Here is a 17,059-nt window from a genome sequence, read left to right on the forward strand (position 1 = left end):
ACACACAATCTATCACAAGTGAGTAGCTTCATGAGTCTCTTACATGGACTGTTTTTGTGGGTGCACAGGACAAGGAAATGGATGTTACACAATCTCTGATCTGTTTGCCTCTTTATCCCTTAGGAGAAGATAACAAAACAAAACTGATAAAAATCCAACAATTTATTCTAAAGGACAATAAACATTAAAAAATGGCTAAATATTAATATTTGGTGTGGCCAGCATTTCCCTTCAAAACTGTATAAATCCTCTCAAGTATACTGTCATACAGTTTTTAAAGATAATCAGCTGGTAATTTATTCCAAGCTTCCAGGAGAACTTGGTCCAATTCTTCAGCACATTGTGTCCATCTCTCCAGGTAATCCCAGACTGCGTCGATGATGTTGAAATCAAGGCACTGTTGAGGCCATACTCAATACTACAGTAGGCCATACAACATTAAAGTACTGTATTCACAAAAGCCTGCCCTTGTAACCAGTGAGACTTAATGTTAATACTTAAGTCATGACTGGGAACATACACCTTCTGCAGATGTTTTGGTGATGGCCTTGTAAACATCCCACAATTTGTATAGTTTTATAATTATACTAATTTACTAATAACGATGACCATGCTTGGTTTCATCATGGGATCATTATTAGTAAAATGCAGGTATTTCATAATGAGTAAAAAATGGTTTATGGACCAGTACCATCTGAGAACTGGTTTACCCACTATGCCCTGCAGTATTAGGAGACTGAAAAACACCCACACGTCGCATGCAGCAACTACAGCAAGCAAATGGTTTACTGTGACTTTTCTGATACTGCTCAGCATAGTGGTTCATTTCAACAACTATTTTCTTCACCACACTATCATTGACAAATTGTAAACAGTCCACATAATCATGATCAACAGACATCTTTAGACCAGGGTTACCCATAAATGGGCAAACAAGAGATGCAGGATTGTCAGCAGTAGTATTAACCCAACAGCAAACGTGAATGTCCCTGAAACCTGGCAGGCCAGAATCTACCAAACAGGTGTCAGTTTCACTGTTCATGTCAATGTCTGACGACCAATTCACATCATCATCACTATCACTTGATTTAAGCAATGTTTCAGTTTCGTCTAAAAAGGCTTTACAGCTTTTTGTTTGCCATTGTGTTTTTGGTTGAAGGCACTGCCCAACTAATGAATATTGATGAGTTACCACTGTTGCGTGATGTTATTTCAATTACTAGATAGCAGCAGGATATTGGCTCAAGGGTTTGTTGAGCTTAACACTATAAAGCAGATCATTACTTGTTAACCCAGAGTCTGACTGAGGCTTAACTGTATTTACATAGAATTCTGAGCCTGAGTCATGCTCAGGGTTAATGCCATCAGTAGCCTATTGGATTAAACAGGTAATAATATTAAGAGTATAGGTTTTAAGACATGACAATATCATCCAAAGTGATTTCTAGGATGACTGTCTTCTGTGCAAGCTGATACTAACTTTATTAGCTTACTGAATACAGAAAAACCATGTTGAATTAATACATACTTTACAGAGTCATGCATTGTCTTGCACACATGCATCAGGGCATTAAGGATGACCGGGTCCCGCGTTGGTTCCTGTTGGTGTCTGTAAAAAATAGAATTATAGTGTAATTTAATTTCATAGAAACTTATTACTATTGCAGGTGCATCTCAATAAATTAGAATATCATTGAAATGTTAACTTATTTCAGTAATTCAATTCAAAAAATGAAATTTACATATTAAATAGATTAATTACACACAGAGTGATATATTTCAAGTGTTTATTTCTTTTCATTTTGATGATTACGGCATACAGGTAATGAAATCTCAAAGTTCAGTACCTCAGAAAATAAGAATATTACATAAGAACAATAAAAAAAATGATTTTTAAATACAGAAATGTTGGCCTACTGAAAGGTATGTCCATGTACGCACTCAATACTTGGTCCAAGATGTTTTGATAGCAGCCTTCAGCTCGTCTGCATTGTTGGGTCTAGTGTCTCTCATCTTCCTCTTAACAATACCTCATAGATTCTCTATGGGGTTTAGATCAGGCAAGTTTACTGGCCAATCAAGCACAGTGATACCATGGTCATTAATCCTGGTATTGGTACTTTTAGCAGTGTGGGCAGGTGCCAAGTCCTGCTGGAAAATTAAATCTGCATCTCCATAAAGCTTGTCAGCAGAGGGAAGCATGAAGTGCTCTAAAACTTCCTGGTAGACAGCTGTGCTGACTTTGGACTTGATAAAACACAGTGGACCAACACCAGCAGATGACTTGGCTCCCCAAATCATCACTGACTGTGTAAACTTCACACTGGACCTCAAGCAACTTGGATTTTGTGCCTCTCCACTCTTCCTCCAGACTCTGGGACCTTGATTTCCAAATGAATTGCAAAATTTACTTTCATCTGAAAAGAGGACTTTGGACCACTGAGCAACAGTCCAGTCCGTTTTCTCCTTAGCCCAGGTAAGATGAGTCTGACGTCATCTCTGGTTCATGGGTGGCTTGACACTGACTGCAGCTGCAGTCCACTCCTTGTGAATCTCCCCCAAATTCTTGAATGGGCTATGCTTCACAATCCTCTAAAGGCTGCAGTTATCCCTGTTGCTTGTGCACCTTTTTGTGCCGCATTTTTTCCTTTCACTCAGCTTTCCATTAATATGCATGGATACAGCAATCTGTGAACAGAAAACTTCTTTAGCAATGACCTTTTGTGGCTTACCATCCTTGTGGAGAGTGTCAATGACTGTCTTCTGGACAACTGCCAAGTCAACAGTCTTTTGTGGCCTATTGAACCAAACTGAGAGACCATTTAAAGGCTCAGGACACCTTTCCAGGTATTTAGGTTAATTAGCTGAGTGCAGTGTGACACCATGAGTCTACAATATTAAACCTTTTCACAATATTCTAATTTTCTGAGATACTGAATTTTGGGTTTTCATTAGCTATAAGCCATAATCAGCAAAATGAAAAAAAATAAACGCTTGAAATACAGTATATCACACTGTGTGTAATGAATATAAATATCATATATATATATATATATATATATATATATATATATATATATATATATATATATATCTATATAAAATCTTCATTTGGATCTTGATCTTTGTTTGTCCGCGAATGAATTAGAAGAAGAAGCACTAGATGGCAGTAGAGAGACAGCTAAAACATAGGCATTGCATTAAGAATCTCCTTCAGGCTTATACTACTGAAGACTGTAGTACTCCAGTCACACCTCAAAACACAGACATTCAAACTAAACAAATTGTTGTGCTTTAAATTAACTAATCTTTATATATAATCTTCATTTGGATCTTGATCTTTGTTTGTCCGCGAATTCACTGCCTTGTGTGGTGTTCCTGCTGTGTTCAGTAGAGGGCAGTAGTGATGGAGGAGGAGAGGAAGTGAGGGGGAGGATCGTTGGATGAGGTTGGAGTGTGGTGATTAAAGAGGATTGAACTAAAGGAGACTACGTGCTGTTTGTACTGGCTGAATACACAACACCTTGGTTGTTACTTTTGTTTACAAACACTGTCGATACCACTCTGTGTGTTTAGATCTGGCGTCAACACCGTGCTTTGTGTTTAGATCTGGCGTCGACACCTGCTTTGTTGTCAAGACTGTGGTTTTTTGTGTTTCTATCGACCGTCGTTGGCAGCACTTCGTCCAAATCGAATGTTCACCCACTTCTTGGAGTCGGCAGTCAGAGTATATAAGTCAGATACACTTCTGTGATTTTCCATCAGTCGGCGTTTGGAGTTCAAGAAAGAAGCATTGGTTCTTCCTTACTCTTTGGGCTGAGAAAAGCGCTATATAAATGTAATGAATTATTATTATTATTATTATTATTGCCACAAAGCAACCTGCGAGATTGGAGAAAGGTTGAGAAGAGATCGTGAGAGGAAACGACAGCGTCATGAAAACGAGATGGACTGTGAACGGAGAGAAGCAGAAATGTTCAGGAGCACCTGACTTTGAAGGAACTCTATATAACTAATAGAGTTAGGAATTCTGGGTGCCTGCAATTTTACAGATGTTAAACATGCATCAGTTGTATGGTGTATATACGTACTGTATATGTAGCATGTTATAATATTTTCTTATTTTTTGTTGAATTTCTTTCAGAGGGGGCGGCACGGTGGTGCAGTGGTAGCGCTGCTGCCTCGCAGTTAGGAGACCCGGGTTCGCTTCCCGGGTCCTCCCTGCGTGGAGTTTGCATGTTCTCCCCGTGTCTGCGTGGGTTTCCTCCGGGCGCTCCAGTTTCCTCCCACAGTCCAAAGACATGCCGGTTAGGTGGATTGGCGATTCTAAATTGGCCCTAGTGTGTGCTTGGTGTGTGGGTGTGTTTGTGTGTGTCCTGCAGTGGGTTGGCACCCTGCCCGGGATTGGTTCCTGCCTTGTGCCCTGTGTTGGCTGGGATTGGCTCCAGCAGACCCCCGTGACCCTGTGTTTGGATTCAACAGGTTGGAAAATGGATGGATGGATGGATAATAAACTGTCTAATTTTTAAAGTGATGGAAAAGAAATGGACGTAGGGACAGATTTGACTCTGTGAGAAAGGCAGACCCAACAACCACCACGCACAGTATTTAGAAAAGCACAGTGCCTAAGGCGTGAGATGAAAACATATTTAATACGAGGCAAAACTACCAAATGTTTATTTTATTTGTGAATATTTATGTATCCTATACTTCACTGTTTTAGAATACCAAAATTTTTTGGTTGGCCTCTGGTTTAGAATTAAATGTGCAATTATGCAATATGACATTTATAAATCTACTTCTGAAATATTCTGCAAAAGTACACTGCAGCACCATCACCTTGCAATATGCAGGTTGTTAGCAACGTCAACCATAGTTGTTCTAAATAATTCGTATTTACTCTTTTTTTATCATCAAAAAATTGTTTTTCATAGGTGCTCTGTACATTGCTGATTATAAAGTATACCATTAACTTCTTTCTTTTTCCAGACACATTAAATTGACTATTTAGCTACAGGTAGTTGTCTAATATGACTTCAAAGATAAGACGCCAAAGCATAAAGAAAACAATCCAACACTTCACAAATATTTTATGTATGTCATGACGTTTTTACATTGATGTAAATTCAGAAATATCCAGAGGTAAAACCTGATGATCTGTATTTGTGCTTCATAGTATGCAGCATAAATGATAATACTGACACTCTTCTTTCAACTCTTATAGAGATCCTTGCACTTATTTAGGTATATTATTTCCTTTTCGAGTGTTCTTGCATTCAGTACATTTTTTTCCTCTTTTATAATTTATTAGGTCAAAATAGCCATTTCATTTTTCACATTGCACAATGTCACTTTGCTTTGTCGTGTTGATTTCAAAAATGTGTTGCTTGTCTCAATTGAAAGTCCCTGTAAGACCCTTAACTCACAGGTGGCGCAGTGGTAGTGCTGCTGCTTTGCAGTAAGGAGACTGTGGAAGATTGTGGGTTCGCTTCCCGGTTCCTCCCTGTGTGGATAGCGCTTTGAGTACTGAGAAAAGCGCTATATAAATGTAATGAATCATTATTATTATTATTATTATTAACTTAATGCTAGTTGAGACCTGATCCCAAGAATAAAAAATGTTGCTGAAATCACAAACAACACCAACTTTCAATGGCCTCATTGCTTTGACTTTGTTCAACAACATTTCTACAACATTTCTAAACCATAGTTTCATACAAAGAGTGTAGGCCAAAGAACAAAATAAAAACATCTACATTCTTGTGATTTTCAAATGGAGGAAGAAACTGACATATCTTTAATGACATCATTTCTGTTTTCAGGGTGGTTCAGTGGTTTGGGATTTCTGGAGTTGAATCCCAACTTACATATTATCTTTCAGGAAACACTCCATGTCTGCATGACTTTACCTACCATATCCCAAATAATGTAAACTGGCCCAATATGGATTTGTGTGTCCTGTGAAAGAGTTGATTCCAGCCTGTTGCCTGATGCTGCCAGGATATGAACTGGCTTCTATGTCCTTGAACTGAATAAACAAGTTTAAAAATGGATACACATGGAAAAAAAATCAGCATGTTACTGCCACAACACACAGACATACTATATATAAGAGTGACAGTGAGGTATCCAAAGAAGAACCAAATCTACCAAACTCTAGTGCTTGTGAGACAAAGGGAATTCACTGTTACCTTTCAAAATTATGGGCCCTGGCTAGTGTGAATGTGAAAATAGACCCAAACAACAAAACTGTAAAATTGTTGATTGTACAAAAATTAGTAATAAACTAAAAATTCAAAAGAATAAATAAGGTGAAGATTAGCATATCTCCATTTTAAAGGACAGGTTATTTCAATTCCTGACAGCTCATGTGGTGTTAGCAGCTAGATCCTAATAAAGTTTAACAAAGACATTTGCAAGTTTAAACATAGACATAATAAAATTTCTTTGTTTTAAAAAAAATATACCTGATGAAGACCTCCATAATAGCCTGGCACACATTTACTCTGATGCTGTCTCTTTGAAACATGTCTAAGAAAGGCAGGAAACGTTCCTGTGAAAAATATGTAAAAAATAAAAAGGATGTAGAAATTAATGTCTACATGAATCTTGGTCAAAAAATTTTTTAAAAATAATTCCTTTTTTTAATGACCTGCCTAGACAAATATTTTGTCATTTTCAGCTGTTTGTGTAGACTGGGATTTAACTGTATATAAGAAACGGTTATATTAAAAACTTTAATTATATTAAAATCTTATTTATATTTTGACAGTATAGCCAAGTCCTCCAAACCTAAACCCCTTTAAAAACCTGTGGGGTGAGCTGAAGAGCAGAGCACAGAAGACAGGACCTAGGACACTGGACGATCTCTAAAGAGGAATGACCTTTAACCCTGTAAGATGTTACAGGAGAACACTCAGTGCTCTTTAATTGGCAAAGGCGGGTTGTATATATTAAATGCAGGGGTGCCAATAATTGTGGCATGTGACGTTTTGCTAAAAAAATTATTATTTCTTGATGAGGAATTTTTTTTTCTCAGAATAAATTTATTTAATTTAAATGTTTGATTGCTCTTATTATTTCAGTGTGTGAGATTAAGGTAATTCACAAAAAATGTGAATTTCTTTTTTACTTATCTATACCACAGGTGCCACGAAAAGTGGAGGGGACTGTATATTCCTGCTTGCTTTGCAAATCACATACAGTCATATGAAAAAGTTTAAGAACCTCTCTTAATTCTTTGGATTTTTGTTTATCATTGGCTGAGCTTTCAAAGTAGTAACTTCCTTTTAATATATGACATGCCTTATGGAAACAGTAGTATTTCAGCAGTGACATTTAGTTTATTGGATTAACAGAACATATGCAATATGCATCATAACAAAATTAGACAGGTGCATACATTTGGGTCAGGTGCATACATTTGGGTACCTCAACAGAGATATTACATCAATACTTAGTTGAGCCTCCCTTTGCAAATATAACAGCCTCTAGATGCCTCCTATAGCCTTTGATGAGTGTCTGGATTCTGAATGGAGGTATTTTTAACCATTCTTCCATAAAAAAAAATCTCCAGTTCAGTTAAATTTGATGGCTGCCGAGCATGGACAGCCTGCTATAATTTATCCTATAGATTTCAGATGATATTCAAGTCAGGGGACTGTGACGGCCATTACAGAACATTGTACTTCTCCCCCTGCATAAATGCCATTGTAGATTTCGAACTGTGTTTTGGGTCATTGTCTTGTTGGAATATCCAACCCCTGCGTAACTTCAACTTTGTGACTGATGCTTGACCATTATCCTGAAGAATTTGTTGATACTGGGTTGAATTCATTCGACCCACGACTTTAACAAGGGCCCCAGTCCCTGAACTAGCCACACAGCCCCACAACATGGTGGAAACTCCACCAAATTTGACAGTAGATAGCAGGTGTTTTTCTTGGAATGTGGTGTTCTTCTTCCGCCATGCAAAGCGCTTTTTGTTATAACCAAATAACTCAATATTTGTCTCAGTCCAAAGCACTTTGTTCCAAAATGAATCTGGCTTGTCTAAATGAGCATATGCATACAACAAGCGACTCTGTTTGTGGCGTGAGTGCAGAAAGGGCTTCTTTCTCATCACCCTGCCATACAGATGTTCTTTGTGCAAATTGCACTGAATTGTAGAACGATGTACAGATACACCATCTGCAGCAAGGTGTTCTTGCAGGTCTTTGGAGGTGATCTGTGAGTTGTCTGTAACCATTCTCACAATCCTGCGCATACGCCACTCCTGTATTTTTCTTGGCCTGCCAGACCTGGTTTAACAGCAACTGTGCCTGTGGCCTTCCATTTCCTGATTACATTCCTTACAGTTGAAACTGACAGTTTAAACCTCTGAGATAGCTTTTTGTAGCCGTCTCCTAAAACATGATGCTAACAATCTTTGTTTTCAGATCTTTTGAGAGTTGCTTTGAGGATCCCATGCTGTCACTCTTCAGAGGAGAGTCAAAGGGAAGCACAACTTGCAATTGACCACCTTATATACCTTTTCTCATGATTGGACACACCTGTCTATGAAGTACAAGGCTTAACGAGCTAATCCAACCAATTTGGTGTTGCAAGTAATCAGCATTGAGCAGTTACATGCATTCAAATCAGCAAAATTACAAGGGGACCCAAATGTTTGCACAGCCAGTTTTTCACATTTGATTTAATTTCATACAACTAAATACTGCTTCACTAAAAATCTTTGTTCGGAAAACACTCCAGTACTCAGATGTTCCTAGGAAATGAAAGACATACCACTGTTATCGACATACCACTGTTATCTTTTTTTGGAAAGTAAATTATTATGCAGGCTAAGAGGGGTTCCCAAACTTTTTCATATGATTGCAATACCATTAATGGTATATTATAAAACTGATTGGTATTCATCTCAAACTTTAATTGCCTAAGTAGACAGCAAAAACAGAAATCTTCTCTCTCCCAATATAAACCAGAGACACCTTAACTACATATGTCCACATTGTCCACATGTTCAGAGCCATAATTTCATAAAACAATACTGTACCACAACACAGTGATCACAGATACAATTCTCTGATGATACCAGTAATATTACTTTAACTATAAAAAGTTTTATAATTGCATTCAATTGAACCTGACAAGAATGAACACACACTTTTCACTTTCCCAGGATTACTACTAATGTTCAAGATTCTGACCGACACTAATTAGAATAATCAAAACATGAACTCTATAATGATAAACTATTCTGTATTAAAAACTTACTGTTTACATTATTGCTCAGCTGGAAAACTGTAACTTACCTAATAGACAACAATGGGAAAATAATATCTATCTTTTTTTTTTTTTTTAACTTTAATTAAATTTACACTATAAAAGGAAAAAAAAAATGTCAGCCCTTTTAATAGTAATGATTAAACATGTCTAATAATTACAAGCCTTATCTCACTTTTAACATTTCTGATAAATTCTTAGTATAGTCAGTTCTATTTCTTTGCCCACTCATATTTGGTAGATTTGGAATATCACTGTAGAATGAAGCAGTAAGAACACGTACATATGGATATTGTACCTTAGTGACTTATAACATGTTGGTGTGTATTGTACTGATATGCTGAAACCAATAAAATAACATAAATCAATATACAAGGAAAAACAGCTTTATGTTTATAATATAATACTAACTAACTGGTCTAGCACTACTAAACCAAGAAAATTGAGATTATACAATTATTTTGAATGAGTAGAGTTTTGTTAAAATAAAGATTACCAGTTGTTCTACACAGTGAGATTTGCATTCTGTTTCATTATTAAGAATGCACGTTTTCCTCAAATATTAATTGTAAAAACCGCTGGATTTTAACATATACATTTTCCAATAGAAACAGGGAAATAGAAATGGGAGAATACAATAATATATAGTACAACTTCATTGAGCATATGTACTTTCCTCGCACCATTTAACTTTACCTTCAATTTTACATTCCATTTGAAATCTGTTGATACCCACCATAGAGAACAGCACAGAAAAGTCATGGAAGTACATCAAAATCTTCCTGATAACAGACTGCAGCTGAAAAACATAATCACAGAGAAAGTGTAAACATATGTATGGAGAAACTGTATATAAGTTAGTTGTAATTAGGAATTATGCCACTATTATTAATTTGAATAAACTTTGAAAATTTTCAAACCATAGTTTTAAAGTAGAGTTTTAAAAAAAGTTGAATATATTAAGAACAAGTAAAATCCTGGGTAACAAAAGGTGGGGCAGCAAACAAACATAAAAACAGCTTGTACATGAATGTTTAAGCCTTAAGTAACTTTTGTGATAAAAAATTGTGATACAAAAATAAACCATGTCTCAAAATCCAGTTATATTATAGGCATTTTTCAGTTACACTATCTAACCTGAAATTCATGCATATATCTACATGTTTGCAGAAAGATTAATGATAATACTGTGTGTCATGCATCAGCAAAGATTCATCCTCACTATACCATTTCAGCTTCATAGTTTAAACTTGAACTTGAATCGAATTTTGTATTGACTCATCTGTGATTACTGATGCTCATTAATTAAAATTGTTACTTACAATTATTGTTAGAATACTTTTGCATTAGCGTAATGTAAGTGTTGATGTACTTGCTGTTTTTAATATATGTTGTTATATATTAAAAATGTCATCCCTTAATATGCTAAAGCATATTTTGAGAGTTGCTTTGAGGATCCCATGCTGTCACTCTTCAGAGGAGAGTCAAAGGGAAGCACAACTTGCAATTGACCACCTTAAATACCTTTTCTCATGATTGGACACTTTCTGCTGAAAGTGGTATTGTTAATTTGGCTATGCAGAATAAAACAGTTATAGGCGGGACACACTGTAATTGTAGTTATCTTGATATCCAGCTATGTTCAGTCTCATTAACTGAGAAACAGTTTTTCACAGCAATCAGTCTCTTGTTCCAAAGCTAAATCATATCTTATGTAACTCCTTGATTAATGAGTGTCTCATTTGCTGTGTGAAAAAGTAGGTGTTTAACGGTTGCTGCAAAGTTTTGGTTACAATCCAGAAATTTCAAAATTGTACAAACCATTTATTCATGTTACGTTAATATATTTTAGCTCTCTCTTTTTTTTTTTTTAAAGATTTTCATAATCATTCTGGCATTCATTCTGCTTTTTATGTGTTCTGGTCATTTACTAATGTGGCTCAGACACTGAAGCACCTACAGAATTTAAGCATTCTGTGTCTTTTGATTTGGAGTCTACTCTGCTTCTTGTTAATTGCCATTACCATGATACAATTAAGGGCACATTCAGCACAGAAAAAAATGAAGTTTAATGAGGAAATAACAAAAAAGTTTAGTATTAATGCTCTCACAAAAATAAGTATTTTAAAATTTCTTATGAATGTAAATCTCTTCATACTGTAATTTTCTGAATTTAGAATCAGAATAAAAATATCAGCTAATTAAGCAATGAGATCAATTAGTTGAAATAAGTTACTGAAACTGGTTCTAACAAAAACCTGCAGTGGGCCTTGGGACTAAGTGTGAGAACCACTGCAGTGGAATACTATACATCCATTACTGAACCTTCTTAATACAATGTATGATAAAAAAGGACCAGTGTCTATCCAAAATGTACTGGGTCCAAGGCAGGCATCAACCCTTCGCCAACAGGGCAAAGTCAATCTCACTCATATAGGGTCAATAGAGAGATGTCAATTAACCTAAACACAAACCTTGGGAATGTAGGAGGAAAATTAGAATACCAGGATGAAAATCCATGAAGACACAGGAAAAACATGCAACATCCATGTGACTGGGCTGGAATTTAAAATCTGGACTCAGGAGCTACAGTATAAGACAGCCATGTTAAACACTGTCCTGTGGGACCACAACCAACCAAAAACCTTTTTTGGAAATAAAATTCAATCCGTGTTTTGTATTCTTAAAGATCTAGATAATACTAACTCTAGAAGCTACTGATAAAAGCTTCCATTTGCATTTATACAAATAATATCCAGCTATACTGATAACTTATGCATATATCCAGAAGGAGGCCAAAACAGCAGAAAACAGGAATGTGGCAGTGGTCCACTGGCTTTCCCTTTCATTCTTCTCTGCCTAACTACAACCCTATCAGGAGCTTTCACTTTAAGAATTATATGTGTACAGTATGTAAAAACTATATTTTATGTGATTTTAAAAAGTTTTTGTCTGACAATTTTCATTAGTGTGACCTACTTTGAAAAGTTAAAAATTATTTATTACTAACATTAAACCCAACTGTTTTGTGAAAATATTTCTCTATTATAATAAAAAAAATCTTGGGTTGAGACGTGATCTTCTCGGAAAGACACTATGCCGTCCCGCGAAACTAGACTTTACAACCTTTGGAAGCAAGACCCGTGAGACGGTGACTTTTGCACATCACGCCCTACTTACAATTTAAAACAAGGTCACAGACATATAACCTCTCAGTTTTTGGAATGCTTTTGGCAGACACACTTCATGTGCTCCCAGCTCTTAAAAATGTTATATGTTCTAAGACTTCATAAAGACATTCAAAAACGTTGCCGCAATACACATGCAGAGCAGGTTAGAGATTATGAAAGCAGTGGAATTCGAAAGGCTCAAAAAAACGTTGATGCGATACACATGTAGAGCAAGTTAAAGAATATGAAAGTAGTAAAATTTGAAAGTATCAAAAAAAAGAAAGTAAAGATCGAATTAGCACAAACAAATGGAAATTATTACTCAGTGAAATAACGAAACAACAGAAAGAGATTGAATATATGGACATAGAAAGTAAAGATCGAATTAGCACAAACAAATGGAAATTATTACTCAGTGAAATAACGGAACAGCAAAAAGAGATTGAATATATGGACATAGGTGATTTGTCAGATGTATGTAGATAAGGAAGGCTTTAAAGTTTAAGTCAGAGACTTGTAGATCGTCTAATTCGTGTTGCCATCAAGGAAAAGTAGTGTTGCCTCCCAATGAAGAGGCGTATCTGCGAGAATAAAAAGATTTCTTGTTTGATGAAAGTGAAATCCAACAACACTACAGGCAAAATATCCGAGTCTACAATAAACCTTTCGTAATCGCATCATTCAATGCTCAAAATGTAGATTTACACAATAATGGACCATATGCTATGAGAATCTGTGGTCCCGCAACAATTAAAGCAACGTCAAGTTTAATTTAGAAGAAACCGCAATTCAGTCAGGTGTATATTTATGATCATGGAGAAGTGATGCAACATAGAATCGAAAGAGTATGTAACAATTACCATGAAAATAACAATCTGTTTAAATTGTATATCCGGTTAACCAAACCTGGGAGTAGGCGAGCAAAGCGAGCAGGGGGCAGAGCCCCCTAGTACTACAATACAAATTTCTCATGTTTCAGTGTTTAAACCAAAACGTGGGTATGATCTAATTGTCACTGTTCATAGCAAATAAGGGCCTGGTTTCTTTCTTGACTGAGCTCAGCACATATTGTATCAATGCTTATGATTGTCCTGCAATTCCATTCATTTTCACTTGCACTGAGGCATTTTTTTTTTAAACTATTCTTAGGATTGAAAATGCAAGACAGATATAATATTAAGGTACCTGTGGGTACGCATCTTCGAACGCTCTATCAGGAGTCATATGTTTGATGATGTCAGCAAGCACTGTGTTGACTTCACGTTTCTGCAGAAGAATAAAGACAGGCACTTGTTAATTTTCCCTAAAATCAGTGTAAAATCAATCAAGCAGTCATCAAGTTAACTTACAATTTCCAACATGATTTTCTTTAGAGAATAATTTGTACATTGTACATTTTGGAAAATATATCACACCTTTGTAGATATTATTTCCCAACCTGAAAAAGTAATTAGAAGAGTACCTGAAACTGTAAAGTAAGACCCCCCCCCCAACCCCCCCCCCCCCCCCCCCCCGGATATCCTACACTTCCATGTCTTCAGGGGAAATTCCTAAGCTCCTTCTTGAAGTGGAGTTTATAACAGAATTTTCTGGTGATTCATTGCACAGGAAAATTGATTTTTTCAGTTTCTAAAGCAGTTGAGAAACCAAGCCACAGCTTTCTTTCTCAAGTTTAAAGAAATACTGCTGCACTTAAAGGATGAAAGAAAGATATTTCATCTTGAAGTCAGTCAATCTGAAATTCACCCAGAAAAACAACACATGCTCATTGCAGAACATATGAAAAAGTAAAGACTGACAGTAAAACCAAACCCAATTTCTTCAGATGACTTGGCTAAATCTGAATCAGAGTTGTTCTGCCTCAGTCAACTACAAGAATATCCAGAAGAAAATTATGGCTTTAAAGAAAAAAGCCTGTGTAAATAAAGAACAGTCAGACCTTTAAACTGGACTCGATAATACAAGATGGAACAATGAGAATCAGAGGCAGACTCAACAGAGCTGCCATGCCAAAAGAAGCTAAATATCCTGCAGCCCTCCACAAAAGTTCACATTTGCTTCTCTTATATTGCAGCATATCCACAAAGATGTGTGCAATTATATGCTTGTACAGTTACACCAGAAATATTGGATACCTTAAGTTATCAAGAAAATCATTTCAAAGTACACAACATGCGGAAGATACAATGCTAAAGCAGGTAAGCAAAAAATGGCAGATTTGCCAGAAGATCATTTGTTACCTGACAAACCACCTTTCACCAATGCAAGAGTTGATTATTTTGGACCTTTTCATGTTAAAAGAGGATGAAGTCTAGTCAAGAGGTACAGTATAGAGTAATTTTCACTCTTTCACACTCTTTTCAATTTTCACACAATCAGAGATGTACACATAGAGGTTGCACACAGCCTGGAAACTGATTCTTGTATCAGTTCCATACGCTGATTCATTTGTAGATGAGGAGAAGATAAAATAGTACATTCAGATAATAGAACAAACTTTATCTGAGCAGAAAGAAAGCTACGAGAAGCAGTTAAAACCTTGACCAAGAAAAAAAAAGTAATGTCATGATGAAGAAATAAATCAAATCAATTTTCAATCCACCATCAGCCTCTCATCAAGGTGGCATATGGGAAAGACAAATCAGAAGAATAAGAAAGATTCTCAACTCGATACTTAACCAGCAAACACTTGATGATGAAAGTCTTCAAACATAATGTGTGAAGTGGAATCAATCAACAACAACAGACCCCTCACAAAGGCATCAATTCATATTTTCTAAAACTTCACTAATATACAAAGTCATTAGTAAACATACTCCTAACAGTAAACACCTCACAAGGGGATCACAGTAACAGGAGAAAACCCAAGCAGGTCAACAGGAAGAATTGAAGATTCTAACTAGAAAGACTTAAAAACCAAAACAGATGCTAATAACTCAAAAGGGGGAAACATGAACATTATGTTAAGAAAAGGTTAAATGTTTCATTAAATGTTAAACATACTGTAAAGTGGCGGCACGTATACTCCACCCATGTCTCTGCACAGTTGATGTAATCCTAAAAAATGAAAGAAAGAAAAGGAGATTAACTACTCAGTGAGTACAAACATTAACATTTAACTATTGCCTAGTTATTGACTAACTACTAAAATTACTTACTGAAATTTTTAACATTTTATAAAAAAAGACTTTCCAAGAGAAAGTGGACTTTGTTTAATGAGCAAAATAATGTTTTGGGACTGCAGTAAGCATGAGTACTACGAGTGTAGTCTATGATGATTGCAGGCCTCAAAAGGCCCAATTAACTGGTCAATGTTGCACCAATTTGCTGGACTGGAAAGTTGCAAATCATCCTTCATTTACTTCCCACTTACACTTCATGGGTTACAAAGGCTGCCCAGAAACCTATGGTTTTAAAGAGGTACCACATTCAATCAGTTTTTGTGAATGAAATCAGCTACAGAAGAGTGTTTGCATAAACAAGACAACATTTTTTATTCGGGATAGAGAGGCTATGTGGTAGTAGTAATAGCAATGTTATGTGTACAGAGTACAATGAAATTCTTACTTGCATGTTCAAACAACATACAAGATTTTGCCTCTCTTCAGCGTGAATATATCAAACATGTACAGAATGTACTCACTTACTACAAAACTACACTTTATTGGCCATATAGGAGTAAAATAGACCTGATGCAATTTTTCAGGTCAGTTCATTGATAGCTCTAAATGGAAAACAAGCAAATGCTTCCCAGGGCAAATGCAGGGCAGTCTTGGAAGAGATGACTAAATTTATCTCATATGGTCAAGTTCCTTACTTATTCAGTAAGGTGGTTAGCCATGTGGTTCAGTTACTATGGTAGTGGTACAACAATAATAAGAGACTGGTCAAATTTCTTGTAAATCATGTTTGTTTTTATTTTCTTGCATGTTTCAGTCAAATCAAAAAGAGTAAAAATAACCCTGTGAATTAAAGGAACAGTTTCATATTGGGGGCGGCACGGTGGTACAGTGGGTAATGCTGCTGCCTCGCAGTTGGGAGACCTGGGGACCTGGGTTCGCTTCCCGGGTCCTCCCTGCGTGGAGTTTGCATGTTCTCCCCGTGTCTGCGTGGGTTTCCTCCGGGCGCTCCGGTTTCCTCCCACAGTCCAAAGACATGCAGGTTAGGTGTATTGGCCCTAGTGTGTGCTTGGTGTGTGGGTGTGTTTGTGTGTGTCCTGCGGTGGGTTGGCACCCTGCCCGGGATTGGTTCCCGCCTTGTGCCCTGTGTTGGCTGGGATTGGCTCCAGCAGACCCCCCGTGACCCTGTGTTCGGATTGTCCCACAAGACAAGACTTTGTGCAAAGAGATAAATTGAAAACCTAACAGGTCCAAGTGGGGGCAGAAAGATATTTTTCAGCTTTAAAGTTTAAGTTGGAGACTTGTAGATCATCAAATTCATGTTGCCATCAGGTAAAAGTAGTGTTTCTTCCCAATAAAGAGGCGTATCCGCAAGAAATAAAAGATTTGTTATTTGGTGAAAATGAAATCGACAAACATTACAGGCAAAATATCCGAATCTACAATAATCTGTTCAAGTTCGCATCATTCAATGCTCAGAACGTA

At 36.5% G+C, this 17,059-nt stretch overlaps 1 protein-coding gene across 2 annotated transcripts in view; it reads right to left on the bottom strand.

Annotated features, from left to right (window-relative positions):
- The window catches only part of vps35l (VPS35 endosomal protein sorting factor like), a 100,130-nt gene that overhangs the window by 41,879 nt on the left and 41,192 nt on the right, over positions 1-17,059 (bottom strand). For both annotated transcript variants that reach the window (XR_007936303.1, XM_028813771.2), the window contains exons 18-22: positions 15,459-15,512; positions 13,641-13,721; positions 10,022-10,084; positions 6,468-6,553; positions 1,529-1,609 (exon numbers count right to left, since the gene is read on the bottom strand). Coding sequence is in view for 1 of the 2 variants with exons in the window: in XM_028813771.2 (XP_028669604.2) it covers positions 1,529-1,609; positions 6,468-6,553; positions 10,022-10,084; positions 13,641-13,721; positions 15,459-15,512 (365 nt within the window). In the remaining variant the exon portion in view is untranslated. The remainder of the gene's footprint in view (positions 1-1,528; positions 1,610-6,467; positions 6,554-10,021; positions 10,085-13,640; positions 13,722-15,458; positions 15,513-17,059) is intronic.

This window comes from Erpetoichthys calabaricus, chromosome 11, assembly GCF_900747795.2.
Source record: "Erpetoichthys calabaricus chromosome 11, fErpCal1.3, whole genome shotgun sequence".
In the NCBI taxonomy this organism is placed as follows: domain Eukaryota; kingdom Metazoa; phylum Chordata; class Cladistia; order Polypteriformes; family Polypteridae; genus Erpetoichthys; species Erpetoichthys calabaricus.